At 37.9% G+C, this 26,394-nt stretch overlaps 1 protein-coding gene across 4 annotated transcripts in view; it reads right to left on the bottom strand.

The window, feature by feature from the left end:
• Positions 1 to 26,394, bottom strand: part of Unc5c (unc-5 netrin receptor C) — a 359,603-nt gene that overhangs the window by 222,265 nt on the left and 110,944 nt on the right. Inside the window, exon 1 of one of the 4 annotated variants that reach the window (XM_076575063.1) lies at positions 4,592 to 4,685. The exons of 2 other annotated variants lie outside the window; for them this stretch is intronic. In XM_076575063.1, the coding sequence (XP_076431178.1) occupies positions 4,592 to 4,655 (64 nt within the window). In that variant the 5' untranslated portion in view covers positions 4,656 to 4,685. Of the gene's footprint in view, positions 1 to 4,591; positions 4,686 to 26,394 lie in introns of those variants that run through there. One more of the 4 variants, XM_042280012.2, reaches the window with a different exon arrangement.

The following is a 26,394-nucleotide window of genomic DNA, read 5'->3' as shown; positions in this document are numbered from 1 at the left end:
AAATTTCTGAGAATAATTTGTAGCTTAAACAACTCAAATACCAAGAATAAAAGTCAAATTAAAATAGTAAGGTTTGTAAACAATAGACTAAAAATCTAGAAATTTCAAAAGCTGGGTAATTTCAAACTATACTTTTAACAAATTTATTATTTTGAAAGATGCCCATCTAAAAGTGTAAGTATTTGCTCTTTAAGAATTAAATCTTAATTTAATTGTTACAATTGAAAAAATTACCATACATATACCAAATGGGCAAAACAGAGGATTTGTGAAGGAGGTATAGAATTATATAATTTGTTGGATATATTTCAATGGCCATATCTTGTTCCTAAAACCCCAAATTCCAGTGAGACAGAAAAGTTACAAATGGATTAGAACAAAAAGGGGGAGAGCGGTCTAGACAGTAACGGTAAGAGTTGTAAAATCATGGAAATAAGGCTATGAATTACTGAAGGTTTTACTAAAGTAAGTTTTTAGATAACAAAACTTTTCCTAGAACTTCACATTCAAGACAGCAAAAATGAACTATACAAAGAGAATATTTGTATTTGTGACAAATAAGAGTACTAAAATTTTACCTTCCACACTCATTCTTTTTGAAGAAGGCACTAAAGGGCTCTACCAACATTGCAAAATGAAACATAAAATGGGACCTGTGGTGTTCCAAAAGGCAGGCAGCTAAGCAAAACTGCAACAAGTTTGTGGGCAACTAACAATGTTGGAGCTAGAACTTAAGGCTGAGGGCTTGAAAGGGATTACCCACAAAGAAAGCTGGAGTGGCTGATGCCTTTGGCCATTCCCCAGGTTCCAGACTAGGAGTAGCATTCGGAGCGGAAGAGAGTGGACACAAGTGGAGAGGGTCAAACTGTTAACTTAAATAAACATAAAAATGATAACATTAGTTCATCTGATGAGATAACCCATCTGTGATTAATGTTTAATAACTAGACAGCTGTAAATAATCCTGACTTAACTACAAAGTGTTATGTTTTATTAAAGAGCAGGGCGAGAAGTTGTGGAAAGGAAAGGGGTTAAAACAAAGCCAAACTGCAATGCTTGAAGGTTAATCATAGATGACTGAAAACATTAATAATAACAAGGAGATACCTTACTTAGAAATTAATAGATAAAATCAAAGGGAATAACTAAGAGTTAAAAAGGTTTGATTCAGGAATTAAACCATAGTAACTAAGGAATTGTTTGACCTTGAAAACTGTCACATTTTGCTGTTATGGTCAAATTGCATTATGCATTTAATTAATCTGTAAGTGAAAGACAATGTATCTACTTGCTAATTTATTATTAAATGTTTATGACAAATTTGTGAATGATACCTATAAATACTTCACAGTAAATATATAATACTGAATATAAAATCCAACAGAATTATTTCCTTGTCATAGACTGCTCCTATTCATCAAATTCATTATGTGTTTTAATGAAGTACAAGTATTTGTGGAACATCATAGAATAAAATGCTTCTGGACTGCTGAAGGAAATCCTGAAATTGTGTTTATGAGACATTAAGCACTCCTGCCTGTAGCCTCCCTTTTTGATTCTGCATCACGTGTATGCTTTCAGTCTGCTTTAATTATTGCTCTTGCTTCTGGGGCCAGACTCTCTAACTGAAGATATCAAAAGACAGGATGAATTATAGAAACTTTGAAATTGCAGACCTCCTTCATGTAAGCTTTCTAGAGAGATTTTGACTCTCTCTATGAAAAAGTACTCGTTACCCAAAAGCAGCAGAGATAATATTTAAAATATTCTTTTTTTTTTTTTTTTTTTTTTTTTTTTTTTTTTTTTTTTTGGTTTTTCGAGACAGGGTTTCTCTGTGTAGCTTTGCGCCTTTCCTGGAACTCACTTGGTAGCCCAGGCTGGCCTCGAACTCACAGAGATCCGCCTGCCTCTGCCTCCCGAGTGCTGGGATTAAAGGCGTGCGCCACCACCGCCCGGCTAATATTTAAAATATTCTAATTGAACACTGAGTGGTTTTGTAAGGAAAAAAAAAACTGGGTTTGGCTATTTAACATCACAAAAATATTAATGCTTAGTGCACTGGTGTATTTACAATACAAAATATCATGCAGATGTGTTCCTGCGATTGCATTATGTATGAGAGAGCAGAGAATATGTGCAGGTACCCATTAAAAGGAAATAAAAAGAGGAAAGAACATTGGAAAAATACTCATTGTTTGTCAACTATAAGGAGAGAGCAATCCTCATCTCTGGCACTTTAGAAGGTCTCTCTCCATAGTGGAGTCTCTCTGGAGCTAAGAGGGCTGAGGAGAGCTGTGGTGGTATTGTGTTCCCCAAAATATCGTGTACCTTAATAAACTTATCTGGGGTCAGAGAACAGAAAAGTCACTAGTTAGGCAGTGATAGCACACGTCTTTAATCCTAGCATTCCAGAGACAGAAATCCCTCTGGATCTCTGTGAGTTCAAGGCCACATTGGAAACAGCCAAGCATGGTGACACACGCCTTTAATCCCAGAAAGCCAGCCTTTAATCCCAGAGAGTGGTGGTAGAAAGCAGAAAGATATATAAGGTGTGAGGACCAGAAACTAGAAGCATTTGGCTGGTTAAGCATTTGGCTGGTTAAGCATTTGGCTGGTTAAGCATTTGGCTGGTTAAGCATTTGGCTGGTTAAGCTTTCAGGCTTTGTAGCAACACAGTTCAGCTGAGATTCATTCTGGATAAGGACTCAGAGGCTTCCAGTCTGAGGAAACAGGATCAGCTGAGGAAATGGCAAGGTGAGATAGCTGTGGCTTGTTCTGTCTCTCTGATCTACCAGCATTGACCCCAATAACTGGCCTCGGGTTTGATTTTATTAATAAAAACTTTTAAGATTCCTGCTACAGAGAGCTTTTTGCACTTTGAGCCTCTAACTTTGAGACTCACACTCACAGCATTTAGAGATATGGGCACAAGCTCATAACTGATGCCAGAGGTATTTGTTAGGACTCTAGTCCTGGAAGACACAGGGGAGGTAGGTAGCATGGTAAATGAGTACTTTTCGAACAACTCAACTGTATCCTAGCTTATCAGGGACCCTTATTTCAAGCCACTATTAATACTTTATTTTTATGATGTTTTGCTTGGCCAGAACTTTCCTATCTGCCAAATTAGTTGAACCTTAGACACTAATTAGGAGGCTAACAGACCTTACTACTGTCATTCCAGGGACAGACTCATGAATATTGTCATCTCTGTCTCTGTTAAGCTTTTGACACACAGGGCTAAATAAGAATCCTCTCACTCCCCATTCAGTTCATATCCTAGTATAAACAAAGACTCCTAAACTGGTGAATGTACTTCCTATGTAGCTCAGGCTGTCCTGAAACTCATGACAATTCTCCTGCCTCACCTTCCTTAGTAGTAGTATTATAGGTATAATCCATTACTCCTGGCATCAGTGTATTAATTTTTAATTCAAAAGCAAATGCAGCTTTTTCTGCAAAAAGTAACAAGATTTATAATTTTATTTTCCAAATGGTTGTTGCTATGTCTCTGATGAATGAAATACATATTTTGTAAAAGCTTACAATTACATACACAATAGTTTTTCTCTTTGCATATTCTCCAATTGAGGAAAATTAAAAGACAAACTACATAGGTCAGTGAAAATGAGCACAGTCATCTGCTGTTGAAGAGAGATTCTAGATGGAGGAATCTTGATGATGTAACATCATGATCTTGTAAAGCTGTCCTTGACTAGTCAAACATAATGAGCCATGCCTACCCATTAACCATTATTCTCTACCACAGGCTATTTAGCTCTTCGTGGTAGCCAATAATACTCCCACATACCCCATTTATACTTTGGCTTCTTTGAGGTTCTGGCTTCCTCATCCCTCACTTACCCCTCAAGGCTGTGGTTTTGTTTCCTGCCTGCATCTAAATTTGGTCTGGTAAAAGAAAGCCTTACAGCTAGGATGACAACTAGAACATGTTCTGGACCCATCTCTAAGCTCTTTCGAGGCTCTACTCTCTTAAAGCACAAGATCCTCCTTGTATGTGGCAGAATAATAATAATAATAGAAATGCATGGGACTCTTGATTCACTATTGTATAGTATCTTACCTATGTATTGTATAGTCTTTTAGCTATACTCCAGCCTGTTAGGTGGAGATTACTGCCTCTCCTTGGCAGATACCATGACTTTTTCTCTACATCAGTGGTCTTCAGCCTTCCTAATACTGAGACCCTTTAATACAGTTCTGCATGATGTTGTGACCCCCCCAACTATAAAACTATTTCATTGCTACTTCATAATTGTAATGTTGTTACTGTTATGAATCATAAATATCTGATATGCAATCCCTGTTGAAGGGTCATTTGATCCTTAAAAGGGTTGTGATCCACAGGTTGAGAATCACAGCTCTCGGGTAATTAGTCTCTCTTCTCTAGGCTGATGTACTCTGGCCTCTCTGAGCCACACTGTCTCTACCATTCCAATTGTATGACCCTTCCTATTAGGATATTGAATCAAAAAGAGAAAGAGAGAGGGGGAGAGGGAGGGGGAGGAGGGAGAGAGGGAGGGCAGGAGGGAGGGAGAGAGAGAACCAACAGATTCCATCCAAGGACTACCTGTGTCTCTCTTTCTTGTGCATTCATTATAGCATCCTTTAGAGTTCAGCAGATGCTTCAGCATTAACTCAAATCCCCTTCTTTTTTTAAGCTCAGAGGGAGGAGGGGACAGAGGAGCAATGACTACAGAGATGGTCACAAAGGAAGTCTGTGATGCTAAATCAGCCTCAGAGCTGATGCACAGGGTGAAAGATGCTGTACCGCCCAGGGTGGAATGAAAGAGCCACTTTGTTAGCGATGGGGGAGAGTGTTAAGGGAAACAATGTTTAGCTAGAAGAAAGTCAAGCCTTAGGCAGAAATCAGGGCAATTATTGAGCAGATCTGGGGCACTGCATTCCCTCTGAACACTACAGACCATGGCCTTCTGCTTAGAGGCAAATGACAGCACTCAAATAAGTATCCCACCCTGGGTCAGGCCCCATCCCTCCAGCCAGTATACGAAATCAAAGGGAGTTCGAGACTTTGCCTGGCTTTGCCTCGGGGTTGACAAATGTGCGATCAGCCCCTCCTCATCACCACCTGCTCCCTCTGGACTTCCTAATGGCTCTGAGGGCAGAAGCATAATGCAATTTGTCAGAAAAGGGACAAATGTGGCAATAACAATGTCCACCTAAACCAAGTGAAGGCTTGGTTTAATTGTCTCTGCCAGTCCACGTAGCCGGAGTTCAGTGGGAAAAGCTGATGATACAAAAGAAATTATTTTCTTATCTTTTATTGAAAATTTCAAAGAAAACACAAGCCACATCCCCATGGGGAAAATAGGAAATCACGGGGACAGGGAAGATGGATGTCTTCCAATGTTTTGGCACATCTAACTTTAAGATATTGACGATACTATCATAACTTTCTGCCCTAAATGTCTTTATTAGAGAAACAAGATTTATGTTTGGGGTCTAAGGGGCAAAAGAAACTTGGGTGTGTGTAAACGGGTCCTCTGTCAGTCACTCAGTCTATTGGATTAGAGACACACAGGGAAAAACTATAAGGAAGTTATCTTGTTTGGGTGACCACAATTCCATTCCTTGAAATTCACGTTTATCCGTTCCCTTGAGATTTCTGGTATGTGATATTACTTTTTAAAAAAGTTTCTGGTAGAAGTTGCTGCAGGAAATAGTGATTCTCTAGTTTCCTGGTTTTCAAAAATTAATGTGCACATATGTTTAGCATCAGACTCTGCCGTATCGAACCATAAATCTGTACACTACAGGAAAAGTGCATGTATTTTAAATAATTCATGTGTCACAGTATGGACTTGGATTACACTGGAGAAAATTAGGCATGCTAGGAATTCACAATTAAATTGTATCACTATCTTTTCTCTTTATTTGTATAATCCGCAGCGTTGGCTAGGCAGTATCTGAGAGAACACGGTTGTTTATTAACTTGGAGCTCTGTGAGGGATTTCAACAGGGGATCCTGGGCGAGTCATTATTTTTCCCCCCACTGGTGCCCTCCTGCTTGTGCGGCGACTTCTGCCTTCATTAGTTTCCTGGGAACTGCTCCAGGAGTCTCTTTTTCGGCCTCCCCTGGCTGCTTGCCTTTACTCAGTCCCATCCTTTCTCTCCACCATGCAATGGAATGTGGGGTTTGGGTTTGGTTTGGTTTTCTAAAACACAATTCTTATCATGTCATCACTCCACTTTAAATCTTACTTATTTCTTCAGATGCTAATATTTCACAGATGGTTTCGGGTCTACGGGGTTTCCTCAGCCTCATGTCTCCCCATCAGTCTTCTCTTCCCTGCTACTCTACATTCAGGTTATAATTGTTTATCAGGGCCGGGTGGTGGTGGCGCATGCCTTTAATCCCAGCACTCGGGAGGCAGAGCCAGGTGGATCTCTGTGAGTTCGAGGCCAGCCTGGGCTACAGAGTGAGTTCCAGGAAAGGCGCAAAGTTACACAGAGAAACTCTGACTCAGGAAAAAAAAAAAAAAAAAAAGAAAGAAAGAAAGAAAGAAAAACTTTATCATTAGTAGTTCTTCAAGCATCAGGTCTATTGCTGCCTCAAGCCTTTGTTTGTTCAGACAACCCCCCCTTTCCCTTCTCAGTCCCCTTTTTGAGCTTACAGCTGCCCCATCATCCATGCACAGTGGACCTGCCGTTTTTCTCTGCTTTAGAGTTATCGGCCTATTGAAGGACTTGACCTTCACTCTGTAGTTGTTTTGCAAGTACTAAGAATTGTACCTGGCACGTATTAGTGGGCATGTTACAAAGGTTTGCTGAGTAAATTAATACATTGTGTGTATACAATTAGAAGGAGTTGCATTTGGTAAGATCGGACAAAAAGTGAGAAGTTAAATGCCCGTCCCTCCAACTTTTTTGATGCCTGAAAAATCTACAATTCATGACTAGTTCCATAAATCATTTAATTGCCTTAGCCCATAATATTATTAAAATATAAATACTGTTAATGAGAGCCAGCACAATGTCACTCGCTTCTGACCTCACCTTTGCCAGAGAGAACAGAGAGCATAAGTTTGCCAGAGAAGTTGGGAGAGAGAAGGGAGTTGGCAAAAGGGTGAGGTGTAAGAGGTAGGAAGTAGGAAAATTGAAAAGTGTGATCAATCACTGTCTGTCATGGTCCCGAGGTCCAGCTCTTACCTCTCATCTCTATGCCCAGTAAACAGAGCAACTCTAAAACATAAGATTCCCCTGGGATCTTCAGGGAAGCCCCTCTTCCTTCTTTCTTATACTCAATTCCCCAAACTCATATGTGAACGCTCACGCTGTATCCCAGCCTCTGGGTCTTACAGCCACTTTGACATTTGGGAGTTATTACTTGCTTTAGTAATCCCAAGGTATATCTTGGGCAGCCTTCTGGAGTGACCTCTCCTGCTCTGTTTCCAATACCTCTAATACTACGATTGCAACCCAAGCAGGCTTTCTCTGCTTCTCTGCAGACAAGAGCATTGACCTATATTCCCTGCTGTCTCCCCAGCCACCCCACTGTAGGCCACCCAGCTTCCAGCATATTTCCACAGAGGACCTCTTTCCAGAATTGCCACTCATCAAGGCGATCTGATCTAACATCTAATTATTCTGATTAGGCCACAGTTGTACAGAGGTCCTCATTACCTTTGCCTTTTTAAAACATAATGCAATTCAGAATAATCAACTGAATTCATCTTCTCTTTGCTGGGAATGAAAGTCTAAAGGATGTGAAGTATTTTTGAGCATTCGCACACTTCATTTGTGTGCCCTTCATAACAATTCAACAACAACAACAACAACAACAAAAGTATTTTTCCAAAGAGTTGAAAACCTTTCCACACAGCATATTTGAAGGTCTAGGTAATACATGGGGATGCAGAGAGCCATCTCAGTCATTAGATTTTCCATTGTGATCCCAAGTACACAGGTATTAAGTGAGCTCCCTGGGTGTCTGGAATACAAGAGGCATAATCTTCAAACTACAAGTCTTTAGCATCAAAGAAAAACTACAACTGAATTTTCACTCAGACTCAAATATATACTGAAGTTCCTCTGTAGTTTTCTTTAAATAGAGGAAGCACATTAGACCAATGGCATCTTCTTTTGATAAGAATAATACAACATCCCAAATAGTACATACACCAGGTTCATTTACTACACAGATCAAGGCATTGGTCAAAGGTTAAAAAAAAAAAAAAAAAAAAAAAACAACCCTAAACTTAAGGGTAATTCTTTTATCTCTTCTTTGGAATCTCAGGTTTCCTGTTTGGGTTCCCTCCTCCAACTCCCAGGATAGGCCTGGTGGACAGAGAAAGTTTAACAAAATGGCATAGATCTGATCAAGGAAGTTGGAGGATCACACTGGCAAAGAAGCTGGGCCAACAGCAGCTTCTATGCTTTACTTCCCTCCTGTGCTTCCTATCAATTTCAGAAGACAGAGGGTGAGCAGGGAACTCAACTAGTATTTCAATGGAGAGTGACTGTGGCGATTTGAATGCTGCTACGGAATGTGACTTGAATACTTTTGGTCTTATTCATATCTATTAGTAGATGATAGCAAATATGGAATATGAAGAAAATATTTAGCATCTAAGGTATTTGGACCCCAAACGTTCTTTATTTAACATTAATGCACAACTTATTACTGTGTAGCTATATGGTTATAGACACTTTGGGATGCAAGGTTCCTGTAATGCTTACATTATATCCTAATCAAATGTACCTGCCAAAGATACAGTTAATTCCCTTCTATATGAGACTATTAATGCCTATAACTTCATCCACATGATGCAAATGGGCAGGCAGAAATGCATAACAAGAGTTTTAGGTAATTTATTCAGGTTCAATAAAATGTCTTTGAACTTAAACACATTTTCCAGAAGGTTATACAGTGCAGTGAAGGGAAGAAAATGTTCCAGATAATTATCCTGGAAAGATAAAGAAAAGAATTTTGGAGATTATTGTGACCTTTCTTTTACAAGTGAGAAATAAGATAAAGTCCAAATCTTCAGTACAATAATATTTACTCATCATATTAAATTCATATAACCTTAAGCCTCTCCCTTGATTATAAATCTGTCTGAGCCCCAAGCTATCAGAGGATTTATCCTGTTGATACTTTACCTGAGCTGTCACAGACCCTTTTAACTCTTTCAAAAGAGTGCTACAGCCATGATTGTAAAACCAAATAAGTAATTTTCTAAAATATGAGGATTTCAGAAATTTTATTAGCTGTTAATTTTTGTCTCCATCAAGTCTCCATTTTTCCACACCCTATGTTCCTTATTGACAAAGATTCTTGGGTGAGCCAAACTTTAGTCATACCTCAGCATCTTCCGCTGGATTCATCTGTGCACTTCCTCAGGAAACCCAGGCTTAGCAAAGAACCTGATGAGTCAGTTTAGCCAGAAGCCTTCAGTCTCACCACCTGATTAGTCTAGATTATCTGTGACAACTGGTAAGATTTCTCTTCCTCCCACATTCTAAACAAGGTCTTCTCACCTGAATCACTCTCCAACAAGAATCCTGCTGTTTAGCCAGAATCTTGTTTATGTCTGGGGGTTCCTCTTAGTAAATTTCCACCCACCAACCCTCACTCTGCTCCTTCCTGTAAATTCCCATGTCTCCATGATGAGTTGCAATGGAGCCCAATCTTTTCCTCTCTACATGGAAGAGCCTATTGCCTTGTTCCCCCAAATCTCATCATAATTTTGAATATAGTCTTCCTATAATTGACACTGCCCATTTTAACATTAGTTATGCTATTTTAATCTTCAAAATTCCAAGGTATATTTTAATGATGATATTCAAATACTCAGTGAAAGAAAAAGCAAAATTTATACCTCCTGGGCCTGAACTTGACTTTCTGAAACCCTTGGAGGAAGCCACTGAGAACACACATGATTGATAACCGCCTCCATGACTCACCCCAGCTGTTTTAGAAAACCAAGCAAGCCAGCAAAACAACCAAGTCAGTGTAAACTAGAATGAACATAGTAATCATCTGTTAGTGAATTTGCATCTACTGTTTTATTTATTTATTTTAGTTCTTGACTAATATTTGTAATAGCAGCTGAACTGTAATATAAGTCCAACAATGTATGTTCATTCAGGCAACTTTAACTTAAAAATAAAACTCATCATATACATGAAATTCATTTCTAAAACAGGTTTGATGGATTTCAACCTCCATGTTGGCCCATGATGAGGAATTAGAAGTGGTATAGGGTAGATTTACTGCTGGAGTTCCAAAAATGTATGTGATAAAATGTCAGACCTAATGTGACCCCATCATACTGCAGGAGACCCTTATATTAAAAGTACTTTCCCAATGTTCTGAAAACGACTTTAAAATTGTTCCCTTTTAACTCCAATTACAATTGGGAGATGCTCATATCTCCGAATCTTCCAAGACCAACCTCAAAACTAATAATATCATATAAAAAAAGATGTAAAATAAAAAGGTATATATCATATAAATATCATATGAAAAGGCATATCAACAATAAAATTGGAAAAAAATAAATGAGGGAAAGGTACCTTAGGAAAAACATTTAATTGTGGAGTTCATGGGCACATAATGAACAGGAGACATAAAGGGTATGACAATATAAGAAGGAACCTTTAGGAAGTTATCTAAGGAAACAGAAGGGGGGCCTTGTTGAGCATGCCCAAACCAATGCTTCAGTCTCCAGTATAATAAACCAACCCAACCCAATCTAAACCAAAACAACCACTGTATGGTGGTTAATCTTGACTATCGGCTTGCCTTGATTTAGAATCAACATGGAAACAAACATAGCTCTGAGTGTATTTATGAGGGTGTTTCCAGAGAAGTTTCCTAGAAATGTGCAGAGAAGTTCTTAATGTCTTGACTGTGGTGGCATTACTGATGGGCTGAGGTTCTGTGCTGCATAAACAGGAGAAAGGCGAACAGCACTGGCATCCATCTTTCTCTGCTCCCTGAGGACTGCTGGCGCAATGTAACTGGCTGCCACACAACTCTTGCAACCATGCTGTCCCCAGGATGGATTTTATCCCTTGAACTGTATGCCCTCCATCTCAAATCCTTCTTTAAGTTGTCTTCTGTCAGCTATTTTTGTTACAACAGCCAGAAAACATAATTAATGGACACTATATTCATGTTTAGATCTGGAGACAAAGTTCAGTGTTCAAGCATTTACCTACCATGCATAAACCCCGGGTTTAATCTCTAACATAACAAGAGTAAATAAAATAAAATCTCTTTTCATCAGAGACTAGGGAACAATTATTTGTTCAGGCAATGGTCTAAGTATTTAGAAAGATTACTGGCTGAATATGGATATTTTTACAACCAAAAGGATCTTGAAAAGGTGATGTGCAGTATAACTGTCCTCAAGAAGAAAGTTTAAGGGAAGTTCACTCATCAGTTCCCCCTTGAAACATGTTTCTCTCTAAGAATTCAAGTAAGATATCAGGCAGCTTATGTTGAGGTAGTGTTTAGTCATGCGAGAAGTCATGGATATGATGAAAGTTCTCTACTGTCACATACAAGTATTACATTTTTTTTTGTGGGGGCAGGGAGTAGAAAGGGAGAAATGCGTGAAAGTTAAAAATAGTTACATCTTGATTCAATATAAAATGGGAAGTTTTTGGCAAAGCAGATAATATGCCCTTGTTCATTTGAGAATGTCTTTATCAGGATAGAAAAAAATGATCAATCACTTCCAAAACGTGATAGTGTCAACATCAAAATGTTCATATGTTATATCCAAGTCATAAGGCAACTGAACAAAATAAATGTCAGATTCAAATAGCTCATGCTTTGCAGAAAAATAACCATTTAATAGTGTGTGTAATGCAATGATGTTTGAAAGAACCATCACCTAGCAGGGTGCTGACCATGCCACAGACTAAACATGGAATGTACATATCAGAAGAAGATGACTGGGGCAGCTTAGGCTTCTGCACCAGAAACTTAGTAAGTGTCAAGTCTATCTTCTCACTCACTTCTCAGGCTAGCCTAGCAGAGTAGATTCTCCACATTCCTCTTACTGATAATGAACTGAGCCCCTAGAACTCTCTCAAAGTAAGTGCCACAAACACATTACAAACCTAAGTCTTTGTAATCCAAACCATGCCCCCTCACCCACTGTTAACCCTGAGCTCACTGACACTACTTTTTTTTTCTTTCTTTTTTCCCTGGTGTATTTTTCTTCAGACAGTTCTGAGTGAACACCATTAGTCCCTGTGCACTATGAAGTATTTCATCTCTATCAGCACACAGAAAATGACTTGCAAATGGAGATTTTTGCCCCAGTGGAAAATTAATCTTTTGACACAAATAGCACTATGAGAACTGAATGTGCATCCAGCTTCATCATTTGCTTTAAGTGTATTTCCCCACCACATGAAGCCCTTTAGCCTACATTTTGTTATTTTCATTATCAATAAACCCCAATGTTTGACATCTCCCACTTGTTGCATAGTAATTTTTGAATTTAGAGAGCAGGATGAGCCACACTCTTGATGACCATTTTCTAATTCTCCCTGAAAATGTTTCCTTGGGATGTTGTTCAGATTGATTAAAACTAATTAAGAGGAAAAAAGGAGGAAAGCATTTTTACTTCCTAAGCTAATTAGCCTCCTATAACGTCTCTGTAATTGACATAACATTTTATAGTTGGATTTCATCATTCATCTGATGATTATTCATGAAGCAGAGCAAAGCAGGCAGAAACGGGACTAGCTGAGAGGACTGAGCAGGTGAATGTGACACAGGCTGGAGCATGTGCTTCTGCCACTACATCAAGGACAAGTAGAGAAATAGCTGACATTTGTTGTGTTGTCATGACTACACCAATTCTTTTCTCTCTCTACCTCTGTTACCTAGCATATTCATAACAATTATATATGAGTGCAGAGGATGCAAAGCAAAGGATGTTGAGCAGGGTGGGGGGAGAGGAGGCTGCATATGTGAAGAACTTTGTGACTTTTGCTCTTCTTTGGCAGCAACCACAACCCACTATAGACAAGCCTCTCAATGTTCCCAGTATAAATAATGATGGTTTATTCATGAATTTAGCTAAATGCTTTATGAATCTGTTTTTATTTTTATCTTTGTCTCCTCAAGATGATCCTATAATCTGGTAAACCTCGTATCTCATTTCACTTGACCTAGGAGCATTTCCATCCCTCTCAAAATATTGTCAAAATCTGAGCTTTCACAAGATAGATTTATATCCTCACTATGGGATCATTTCCCACAGAAAGTTTAAGCAACTAGAATTTGCCTTTCTATGCTTCCTTTTCTGAGCTTTTCTTCTTCTTCCAAGAGACAAATTGCCACTAGCTGCTCTGCCTTCTAAATTAAAAACAAAAACAAAAACAAAAACACTTAGTAAAACTTGAAGACTATTGTTGGTCTCACAGTGTGATTGGAAACTTGATTATCATTGTCTTTTCCACATGGAGGAATGGCAGGTTAGAAATGAACAAATAATCAGTAGGGAATTTCAGTAAGGAATTGATTTAGAATGGGCTGCTCCTGAGAAGATGTGTTTTTCACTGTAGGTGACTGATAGACTGATCTGTAAAGATCCAACCCTCTGGCCCATGATTTTGGACAATGATAGTTTGTTAGACTTAATCTTCTTGTCTTAAATAGTTTACTTTTCATAAACAACAGCTTTCTCCTTTAAAATATCAGTTTGTGGTTGTTGTGCAAAATGTTCTCAATTCCAAAACCTGTCCCAGTCTGATGGGAAACATCAGGACAAGAGTTTTCATTTAGAGTTGATGGCAATTTTTTAAATTAAGAGCAGTTTCATCTTTCAGCCTAAAAATTTTAACAGTCACAAAATTCAGAAATAAAGGATGAAAGAAAGTACATTACAAGAAACCATGTCATGGTCCAAAATGAACACTGAACTGGGATCCCATGGATGGTAGGAATTGCTCATAGCAACTCTAAGCTGGCCTCTCACTTTAACAACATGGATGTCAGCATCATTTCATGAATCAGCACCAACTACACACATCTCTTTGACACTTGGTCATTGATGTAAAGGAAAAGTGTTATCAAATGCTTCCAGTCATTGTGGAAAAAAAATGAGGATTTCAGCAGCAACCAAGAGAAAGTCTGACTTTCTTCAGGAAGAGGTTAGCAAAGCAAGGTATTTCATTCTGTAGTCAGTGGCCACTCCAGGTTTCTGCCAACTCCACATCTCAACTGTTTAACTCTGCCAGCTCTGACCCTGGGGGCTTCTCAGTGCATTGACTTCCAGTATCAAACTTTTGGCTCACTTCTGAAGGATTCACTCCACCATTTAAGATATAATTTCTTTATATTTTGTACAACTCATCATTTCCTCCCCACAGTCAAATATTAGGAATTGAGATAGTATAAACAAAATTGCTGATTGCTGTGCTGGAGAACAGCATAGTTAGTAAATACATGCACCACAAGCTTGCAGACCTGAGTTCTATCCCCAGAATCCGTAGGGAGAAAAGAAAATTAAAAGAAAAATACAGGCACGACAGCACATACTTATAATCCCAGTGTTGAGAGGGTGACTATAACAGATCCCTGGGTCTGACTGGATGGCCAGCCTGGCTTACTTGCCAACCCCAAGCCAATGAAACAACAAGTTAAACAGAACTTAGTAGGAATCCCTAAGGTTGACCTCTGGCATCCATATGCATGAGCATGAGTGCATGTACCCATGTGTACCCTTCCATGTATAGATATATACCCCTCCACAAATGTGTGTGTTCATACACACACACACACACAAACACACACAAACACAGAGAGACAGAAAGAGAGGGGGGCAAACAGACAGAGACAGAGAGATAGAGACAGAGAAAGAGACAGAGACAGAGAGACAGAATATATAGATTTCCTTAGGTTAGCTAAAGTCAGCATCATAGCAGCTGAAACACTGTGACATAAATCTGTGATAGATGACTGATGAGGAAACATAATAGCTGTTGCTCTTCCTTCAGTTTCTTAATAAACTCTTCAACTAACTAAGTTTTATATCAGGAAAATTAAGGTGACAGTGTGACCCTGCTACTAAACATACCTATATGGAAAAACTAATGATTTCTTAAGATGGGAAAGGAATTACAGACTGTCTTAACAAGTGCCAGGAAACAGTATCATGCACAGTCTGCCTTTTTGTCTCTAGGTCACTTGTGATAACAGGATGTTTAGTTTGCACTAAACTGTTTTACCTATAATCACACTTGATCATACAGCTTGACTGTCCTCTTTGAGCAAAGGTGGATACTAAAAGAGGCTGTGTTCCCTTCTACTCCAGGGAGAACATGCTACAATTCTCAGCAGCCTAATGTAACTGTCTGCCAGCAAAGGGTTTCTGGTAAATGCTATTTATTCCCACTCAATTAAAGTAAACAGATATTTATTGAGCGCCACTGTACATAAGACAGAAGTGTTGCAGTAATGCAGTCTCCAGCCCACTAGCTTGCAGACCCTTGGAATTTGCTTCTTTCCAAGCTATGCACTCAGGGAATTCATCCTAGAGTGCTGTTAGTCTGGTTCTCTTTGAATATTTATAAAATTCCAATTACCCTTGATGCTATGTTGGATAACAGAAAGTGCCCTAAACAGCTAAACTTCTAAAATATAAGCTCAGAATAGCTCAAATGCTCTTACTGAAACAGACCACATGGACCTGGTTCACAAGAGCTGATACGCAAAGAGAATTTGAATGCAGTACAGCAGTACCAAGACTGATGGACCTTGGGTGAAGAGAAGATACTTTCACTATTTCCTCAAAGGGGTCATAACTATAAACACAGAATCAGATCTCATGAGTATTTGGCAAATGAATTTAGACTTTCTATACATCTGAAAAAGAGAGGATCAGATCAACAGTGAGACTTATTTCAAGTATTAAGAATCTGTTTTATCATTTCTCAAATACAAAGAAAATTCATTTAACAAATACCGTGACAGCATCTTTAGTTTCGCCTCCTTATTCTTCCTCATTGTTCTTCTCATTGAGGTGTCTGATATAGACTCTAGAGACCCCTGGCCCACTTTGAAAGCAATTTCATTGAGAATGTCAGATGTATTTGTGTCAATGGGGACACAGAAGAACAACAGAATCAATATTTTCATAACTCTAAAGATTCAACAAATCTAATTTGTTCTAGCTGTTAGCAATTGCCGAGTTTTATTTTTAAAAGGGGATTGATAAATATGTCAGTGCAACTGTATAAGTCTTTATTTTATTGTTGTATATACTAAAATGTACAAAATATTTCCTTAAAGTGATAACCTGGCCTAAGTTCATGTATTTGTCCATTTTTAATTAGATTCCATTTCAAGATTTGCAGCAGAGGTAGAGAGCATTCCTTTCTCATCGTGGGAGGCATCTATGGCAGAATATGCTATCACAGTGAGTAACACTGAAAAAATACAGATGGCTCAAAGAAGGACCATAAAGGGAACATGGAGATAATATAGGTTACACTTACAAAAATAGCTTCCTTTTAAAGAGAACAGAATTCCTCAGAACAAAAGCTAGCTTGATAGAATTCTATAAAGCCATGTGATTAGCGCTTCTAATTAAGAAGCCTGAAATCAAGGCCACCCTGGAATTAATTTTATTCTGCCACTTGATATAACATTCAGGAACAACATCCTGAGAGCCCAATTCCTACAATGCTCTCTTTTAGCCTTTTCACACCATCTAGGAAGAAAAGAAGCAACTCTCCCCTTTTTTCCCCTGATTACTGGACATTGATTTCCAACATGAAAACCCCTTTCCAATCATTTCAAGTTTAATCGCCCTGCATTTTCCAAATATATGAGGCTCCCTTCCATGTGAGTTTTCTGAATAGGTATCCCAACATGCAGGTAAATATGTCTCTTTACTCTTGAGTAACATTTTTAAACTTCAGAGGATTTTTGCCTCACTTTTGTAGGATAGTAACAGAATCAAAGGTCATGCACATAGCTCAAGAGAGAAGAGACCCCCCCATTATGCCCATCTTACCCTGTGTATCATCTTCAATCTCCATTTCTATTTAATGAAGCTAAAAATGAATTAAATTCAGCATCCTTGTTGCACATCTAGTTATATGCTTACAGTTATTTAAGGTATTATTTTTGGTTATAAAAAACAAGCAATTTCTTTGGTATGTTCCTAACTAGTCTTCATTATTTGGTATTTGATCCAAAACAAAATCATTAACACCCCAAATTGTTTCACTCTGATATCTGTACCCTGAAATGTTAATTGTTAATACAGTTTTCTTCAGACTCTGAAGTATAATCATGTTTGGCAAACAAATGTTTATGAATAATTTAAAATCACTATTTTAGTCCTCCAAAGTGACAGTGTGCTATGTTTTGCAAAGGTCTCAGTCAGCTAATTATACTGCATGGAAGAGTCCTCACTGTATCTCTATAATGGATTTTATGATTAATTTTATTGAAATATTTCTTCTCCTTTGTTATCAAGGACTTAGCTGCTTTTCTCTCTAATACTCGACTACCAAGCCAGGAGATCAAGTTGATAATGTCTTCTGGATCATAACAAGCTCATCTATTTGCAGTGGTAAAAGATCTGTGGTAACAGCAAGGGCCAACTGAGTGCGTGTCAGATGTGCTGACTGGTCCCAAGACAGCAGGCAACATGAAAGAAAAAAGCGAAGTTCAAGACCTCACTGACGACAACAAGCTGCAGCAACAGCTTCCCAGCTGAGTGACACCAAGCCTGTAATGGAAACATTACTCGTTGAGGTAGGCACACATGAAATATTAATTTCCTGGATAGTCCACATTTGCATAGTAATACTAAGTTCATCTCCTTGGCTTGTTCTGGCCTCAATTAGCAATTCGATTGTCACACCTGAGATTTGAGGAAGAAAGGAAAAGAGAATATCTGTAGAAAATTTCCCTCTGGAAACAGCAACACCAGTGATGCTTATCACCACCATCATTAATTTAATCAGAAACCTAGAGGCAGAAGGCTAGAGCAATCTGTTAAGAAAACATTTTCTAAAATGAGAACTCTTCCCATTTCAATTAGGGTCTTGTTCTCTGCTTTTTTCTCAGAGATGTTTTATTTCTCTGCCCTCCCTCCCACCTCCCACATCGCTGCTGATTAGATCTACAACCAGGGGCTGTGGTTTCACTGAAGAATGCCTTCCTGAGAACTGACAATTTTGGAACAACATGCCTCTCCCACAACCTTCTTAACTGACTTTTTAAAATGACATCTCAATTAGTTCAGACCCACTGTGCCAAAGATAAGTCCTTGTATCCCAATGAGAAAATACTCCAGAGAGAGTGGAGTTTGCTTCACAGTGTGCATGTTAATGCACTATTCTCTTTCATTAGTTTTCTACATGTGGTTGCCACTGAATAATTGTGCTGTTTCTGTGTGTTTGCATATATGTGTATATATATATATACATACATACATACATATACATGTATATATGTGTGTGTGTGTGTGTGTGTGTGTGTGTGTGTGTATGTGTGTGTGTGTGTGTGTGTGTGGTCAGGTGTGTTGCCTCTCCCAGATGCAGAAAAAAGGTAAAACAAACAACCAACGATGAAGACTATGGGGAAGGGAATGAAGTATAACATGGTTTGAAAATGGAGTCCCAGGGAGAGCTGTCTGAATACATAGAGGATACAAATATCAACAATCAGTTCCAGAATCTTAAATGTGCTGATTTTGAAACTCCAAGAGAGAGATTATTATGAAATATACATGTGATGGGTGGGGGAATTACCCCCACCCATCCCATGAAACACCTTTATTAATGCTGACTAGTCCTTTGACGAACTCCATTGCAGTGATGACATTCTCTATATGAAAGGATTGTAACTTCTCAAGAGAGTTTCCTGACTGGAAATCATGTGAGCATCATAAAATGAATTTGCTTTGGGAACTGGATGGGGAAAAGTACACCTGAAGGCAAGCATGCTGGGCCATGCCTGTGTTCCCAGCACTCTTTTAGGAGGCAGAGACAGTAGAAATGGTACAAATTTGAGCCCAGTGTGGGCTGCAGAGTGAGTTCTAGGCAATTCTATGCTACAGTTGGGACCTCTGGATATGATAGACAACATCAGTCTGGCCATGTTTTCCAGAATAAACTGCCCTTCTCAAAGCTACATTTTTTTTTCACGCCTTCCAATGGGTGTTTCTATAAAAGAAGAGCACATTTCCTGCTCTACACTCATGTTTTGATGTAGTTATATTTTAAACATTTATATCACTAATCATGAAAGTCCAAAGTCAAGGAATTGCACACAAGTTCTACTCATGAACCACTACACGATCTAAAAGGCACTGTCAATAAAATTCATTCACAAGAAAGAATAAAGTACTACTTTCTATTCAAATTAATACATTTTAATAATTTTTAACTTATAATATATTTTGAAATTTGGAGACAGACATTGCAAAATTATGTTTTAGAAAGATTTAGGAGAAATATCTCTTGAAATATGGAACAGACTTCCAAAAGTATACAAAGTCTCAGACTTATCACAAAGCACAGAATTCACCTGTGTGTGCTGCTGCATGAACCAGTGAGGTTCCTGTATATGACTATCATTGTATTGGTGTGATAAGAGTCAGGCTTTTGAAACATTACATAAACATTCTACAACACCTCAATAACCTTGTAGTTAAAGACACAAACACTAGTGAAACAGGCGTTTAGAATGGTTATGAATACTTCTGGAGTGAATAGAAATACACTTACAGTTTAAGTAGGTAGATCCTAATCTCACCACCAGCATGAAATGCAAAGTAAAAAGGCTCACTCAGTCTATATCCTAAAAAGTTGTTATTTTTAAAAGGAAAAAAATACAAAGAGCTTTAGTTTTTTCTTCTTCTGATGCACATTTTCTTATATCATATTGAAATGATAAGAAACCTATTGAGTGACTTTTGCTGGTACAAAGACATTAAAATAGATAAATAACATAGAATAGCCCTTGATCACCCACTACACACACACACACACACACACACACACACACACACACACACACACACACACAATGAATAAAGTCATTTTAAAAATGTATACTTAGAAGTTGTCATTACTCTTTGTCACTATTTTAAATTCTAATCTCAATGTTTCCATTTGTAAATTGCTGTTCTGTCCTGTCTCATGGATGTTTAGTTTTGAAAGGATTATTTGAGGTTAGACATTCGGACTCCTGATCTCTAATAAGGAATCTACTATATGATAAATATGAATCACAGTAATTTTTCTATATGAATTTTTCCAATGAAGGAGATACCCCAAAGATCGTCCATGAGACATTAAAAATATAATTTCTAGAAAATCTTTGTTAACTTTCTCTACCCATAGATCTAAATATTTTATTCACTTATTTTAATAACTATTGTTATAAATCTTTCTAAGCATAAGAGATTAGGATTAAAATGTCAAGTTTTGAAAATTTGGAGTAATAAAAACAAAAAACTTTTACTTCAAATGCTTAAAGGATTTCTTAGTTATATATATGTATATATATGTATATATATTCTACTTTAAAAATTAAAATTTAACCTAGAGATGCTCTGCTTTGTCAACATTTATTCATACCACCTTTATCACTGAATGTGGTTTTAATACTTTTATGCTTCTCTGTACTTTAAATGTGTTGTTTTAAGAGTTTTAAACAATTCAAATATTTTGTGTCTCATGGATATCAACATTTACTTTAGTAATTTCTTTATTGACTGTCATATATTTTTGTGGGGATATATTGTGTACCCTAATCAAATTTGCCTGAAGATCAGAAAGACAAAGGAACAAGCCACTGCCACTACTTCTTACCTCACCAGATCTTCAGGCAAATTTTATTAGGGTACACAATATAACACCACATATTTTAGCTTTGAATATGCTAAATATTTGCTTCTGCTACATTTTTTATGATTTCTTCATTATTTCTCATATCTACCTCTGTAACACCTTTGTATGGTGTGAGAACTATCCATATTCTGGACCCTTGGAAATGATGTATTTATATATAATTGCCCTCCTGATGTCTGAAATGTGTTGTAGCTTTCATTATTATCTACTAAAATCATTAATTTTTAGTCTTGCTGTTAAATATGATCAGTTCTATGAGAAGCCTTTCATTGTTGTTGCTTTGATGTGTTTTTTTTTTTTAGGGGTTTAAAATTTTATTCTATCTGTGCTCTCAAATATGTGATTTTTTCCCTAGAATTGTGATTTTTCACAACTGAACACAATTTTTATAATATACAGTTGAATTCCACCAATCCCAAAGCAGAAAAGTATTATCCTACAAGTCCAGCTAATATTAAATTGGTTGTTGGCCACAACATCATTACCTTGGCACTTATTCAGCATGGACTTAACTAGATCCCCCAGATCTTTTTCACATGAATCACTTTAGTCAGGTCTAATTTTTTTTTAAATGCTGGCAATTAATCTGCAAGCCCTTCATCTGCAGAGCAATGCATATGCATTTGATTCATGTGTTGTATTCCAATGGTGATTGAGTTTCTTATTTAAATAAGATTATGTTATTATCCAGAATTGTTGAAGGGACTCAATGGCTGTCTTTGGTAGAAGTAGTAGTCCAGAGTATTTGGACACTAAGGGCCCTGTTTGGGAAACCTTTCTCATAAACATTCAATCTCCCAAAGCCTTAGACATATGATGGTCATACAGTGAGTGATGCCTTCCTTTAAAACAGATACCTATAGAATGCTAAAAGGAATTTCCTGGGATCTCTTAGGGGAAACTGAGAAGCAAAACTGTCCAGATTCTAAAAAGAGTTTCAGGCACCAAAAAAAAAAAAGCTGTGCAAATCACTTTTCCCCTTTGCAATGTCCTTTGTGATCTTCTTAAGCCCATCTATTCAGAGTAAAGGTCAAGTGGGCAAACCCAGCAATTCTGTTTTCCCACAAAGCTGTTGCAGTTTTCTGTCTCCTGACAGCCATCACTGGGAGTCTATTATCTACCATTCTGTTTACAGCACCACCCAGATCCTTAACTGGAAACCCACTAAACGGCTCCTTCCTTTCATGGTTTGACTAGCAGCTCCTTGTAATGGCTTCATGTTATACATCTAAAAGCTTTTTTCCCTTGTGCTGTTTGTTTAAACAGGGCAATTTGAGAAAGCAGAACCTATCCTAAACAAGCTTTTCACTACTCAAGAGACCAAATGCAAGCTAATTTGCTAATCAAGATCCCTTCCAGTTCATTAGGTACCATTGTAAAAGAGCATTCTGATGGTATGTCTAAAGCCACTTTCAAAGACTGTTTTAGTTAGGATTTGATATCTACTTGCTGGAGCAAGAGATCTTTACTTTAAATAACAGTTAGTAGGATTTTTTTAAGGCAAACAACAGAACACTCAAGTTTGTTCTGGAATGTTCTGGGCCACAGGCTGGTTTATAAGATATATATATATATATATATATATATATATATATATATATATATATATATATATATATATATATAGTAAAAGTTTTTCCTTGTCTCCTAACCTCTTGAGATTGGTAGCTTTTTCATGTTCAGCTCTTAATCCAGTCCAAGAACTCAAATGTGAAGAAATAAAATCTAGTCATTGACAGTCTTAAGATATTGGGCAGTTCAAAAATTTAAAGCTCGTATATTCCAAGTACAATGGAGTAAAAGAAAACAGGGGATAGATTCTTCTGAGCAGGCTGTAAGCTAGCGGCTTAAAAGGTGTTCACATGTTTACAAGAACCAGAGCAGGGCCAAAGAAGCTCATGGAGACACAGTCAGTTAAATTCAGGCTCAAGTTGCATTGGACTGCAGATTTTTTTTTTTTTTTTTGTTATCCCTGATTTCAAAACATAGTCTCTTGCCATTTCTTAATCAGTAATTCTTGACAAATAGAGCTTAACACATATATTCTTTTTTTTTATTTTACAACACCATTCAGTTCAACATAATAGCCACAGATTCCCCTGTTCTCCCCCTCTCGCCCCCCTCCCCCTCCCCCCAGCCCACCCCCCATTCCCACCTTCTCCAGCTCAAGGTCTCCCCGGGATCGACCTGGGGACTTATGCAGGGACACTTGGCTCGGTCTGGGAGTGGGGGGGATGGACCTGCCTGGACTGAGTCTAACACATATATTCTTAACCAAGAAGTTAAGTACAGATAATTTACTGAGAACTGAATGGCGAATGAATTCTCAAGCCTTTTAAGGACATGGAGACTGACATACTTAAAGAGCCACACTGCATAATCAAAATATGTGACATTCTGAAAAAGCCACACTATGAAAACTGCTTAAAGACTTTCAGTTTATAGGAGCAATCATGGAGGAATGGAGGAAGAGGCACAATACAGTGGATATCAAGGATGGCACCAACGCTGCATGTGCTCCTACAGTGATGCCAGCACACAATGCACTTTTGTCAAAAGCCATAGATGACATGATACCAGAAATATCTTAATAAAGCCATTCAGTGCTGTGCCACACTGATGTATTTGTGTAACAAGTAAGGAGTGTACTGGTTAGAGAAATATGACAATAAGATGCCATACATGAATGGGACAGGGTGTGGCTGTGTAATCTAGATTGTGGTGCCACCAAAAAATTGCTTTAAAAAGGGGGTTTAAAAAGCTCCGGTTCACCATAGTAACTTATGATTAATGGTTTGATAATGTTTAATGAGTATCCTAACATTCCAGGGCATGTAGGAATATTCAGTTATTTAAATTTAAAATAAAATGTATTCAAAATAATAATAAAAAGCCCAGTTTATTTTTAGTTTTCTACAAAGGAAAGATATATAAGCATATAGGCTATAAAATGTAAATACTACCATACTATGTTAGATCAACTTTATCTTTGAGACGTGATGCTGTCCTACCTCCATGTTATTGTCCGTTTCCGAATATTTATGATACAAATCCGACGAGGAGAGTAGTTAAGTAGCAATTATCTTCAGATAGAACAGCTTTACTCACTTCTCATTTCATCCATTTGTGGCCCGTGAAGAAAGCACTTCTTTCCCCCTGTCTTCTATGCCTTTGCACATAAATTTATTTCTGTCTTGAATGCCCTCACCCTAGCAGCTGACAAACTCTCAACTGCTACCCAGGTACCTCTTGCACAGCCTCAGCATTTCTCTCCAATCTCAGCACTACCACACTGTCAATGTGGAGTCCTTTCCTGCGACATCTCATGGCAGCCCTTTTTCATCCCAATAACGCTCTATGCTAATGGGGAAAAGGCAGATGTTTGCATCCAACACATACACCAGAATCACTCCAAAGGCTTGTGAAAAGAAAGATTTCAGAGTCCCACGGGTGTCTCACTGAATAGAAATTTCCAGAAACAAGGTCGGGAAATTGACATGAAATAAACTTCCCAAGCAATAGAGATGTGTCCTATCTTCAGAACTGCTAGAGGGGAAATATATTCTACTAAAAGGTAAAACAGATTAGAGCTACATTTGCATCTCTAAATATCAAGAGAATAAGGCATGGGTCCCTTAAATGAGGCTGCTTAAAGTAGAATATAGCTTTTTTTTTTTTTTTTTAGGTAGAACATCTGTGCCTTGAGAAGTTAGAATTCTCAAGAATTCCTGTTCCAACCTCAAATATGAAATCGTAAGTTACCTGTATCAATTACATTCAAAATCCATTCTAGGAGAAGTGTGGTGTGGTGTGTGTGTGTTCAAGAACGTACTTTTAAGAGAGACATTTTAATTAACCCCAATTTAGTAGACAATGCTGAAACACAGGGGACGTTAGACATTTTTGACCTATAGCCTCTGAGTGATAATGATGGTGATAAATGAGGCTCCATTCCCGGTCTAGGAACACTTGCCACAGGCATGATTTCTGAACAACTCCCCTCATTTCTCAATGCCCCATATTAAGTAATAATGATGTTAAGCACAAGGACGGGGGGAAAAAAAAAGGACAGGAATCAAAAGAAGCAGAATCAAAAGAAAATGAAGAGAAACAAGAGTGGCACAGCTCCAACATATCCCCAACCCCCTGGCAAAACCACTAAATTCCAGTGAAGGTAGTTTAGAGATTAGAACGGCCTTCAGGGTCAGCTTTGGCAGCAGCTCCGGTATTTCCTGAGTATTTCTGGTGCTGATGCTGATCCTTGGGTTTTAATTAGCAGTGGTGCCACCCTAACAGAAATGCCGAAAGTTCTCATGGACACAGACCGCTTGCCCTCGTTATGAAAGTCTGCTTTCATCGCGCCTGCCGCACCATTGATCTGACCACAGTTGCTAATGCCAACAATCATCTCATTATTTTCTGTGTAACCTAAAGAATAAAGACACACTCTCCTGTCCAAAGCCTAAGACATTTTATTTTTAAAAACGTCTGTTGTTTTTTTCCAAAAATGTGGTATAACCTTATAGTTTTCTAAATGCTAAATTATTTCTCGATGTGAGTCATAAACATTGATTTTGGCATTTTGCCTACACCAAGAAAATCAGGGCTTTGAAGGAAATGAGCAACTGACTTTACACAGAGCCTGTTATAATCCCTCACCCCCTGCCTTCTTAGAAAAGCGGAATTCACAGTGGTCGGGCAAAATTCTGTCGGGGCCTAGAATAGACCAAGACCACTCAGAAGTTTCTAGAGCCAATTAAATACCCCTGATTTACTGATTTAATAAAGAAACTCTGTCTTCTGACCTAAAAGGGTCAATGAGACCAAACATCAACAAAAGGGAAATGTTTTCATTGAAAACACAGGGAGGTTTCTAATGTGTGTCGTTGATGCACTCATTTATCAGTGGAATGTTCGGGTGGGAGGGTAACAATCCATGCAAGAAAAGTCTTCACACTAGGCTGCTTGCATTTTTACTCAGACAGGTGAAAATTTAAACTGCCAAATGCACCCAGGCTCTTGGGCATACTTGATTCAAAGAAACAGTAGTTCTTTCTTTTAAGTCATTTTGGTCAACTACAAATCTGGAAAAAAAAATGTCTTTCATGTAGAGTCTTCTGCTGGTGACGGATCAAACTAATAGTCTCCAGTGTTCACTTCCTTTCTGCTCTACTGGCAGGTTGGACAGCTGAGGGCCGAGGGTCTAGCCTAACACATTGCTCCTTGGATATTATTCAAAATAATACATCATCAAAAGATCTGATAGTGTAAATGATGCAAAAACTTGATATGATTTTTTAAAGCTATCAGATGTTTTTACTTAAAAGCTGTTATCAATTCCATAACACCATAGAACAACATACCAGTCACAGTATACTAAAATAATACTTCTTTTTGGTTGTGAAGATTTTATGTTACTTACATATCTTTCTTAATTTCATTTGTGAGCATTAAATCCACATGCTCCAATTCTAATAATTACTCCATCATGAACATCTTCAAACATAA

Source organism: Peromyscus maniculatus, chromosome 6 (genome assembly GCF_049852395.1).
Source record: "Peromyscus maniculatus bairdii isolate BWxNUB_F1_BW_parent chromosome 6, HU_Pman_BW_mat_3.1, whole genome shotgun sequence".
Taxonomy (NCBI): domain Eukaryota; kingdom Metazoa; phylum Chordata; class Mammalia; order Rodentia; family Cricetidae; genus Peromyscus; species Peromyscus maniculatus.
Note: the sequence above shows the minus strand (reverse complement) of the source record. Positions and strands in the feature narration are given on the sequence as shown.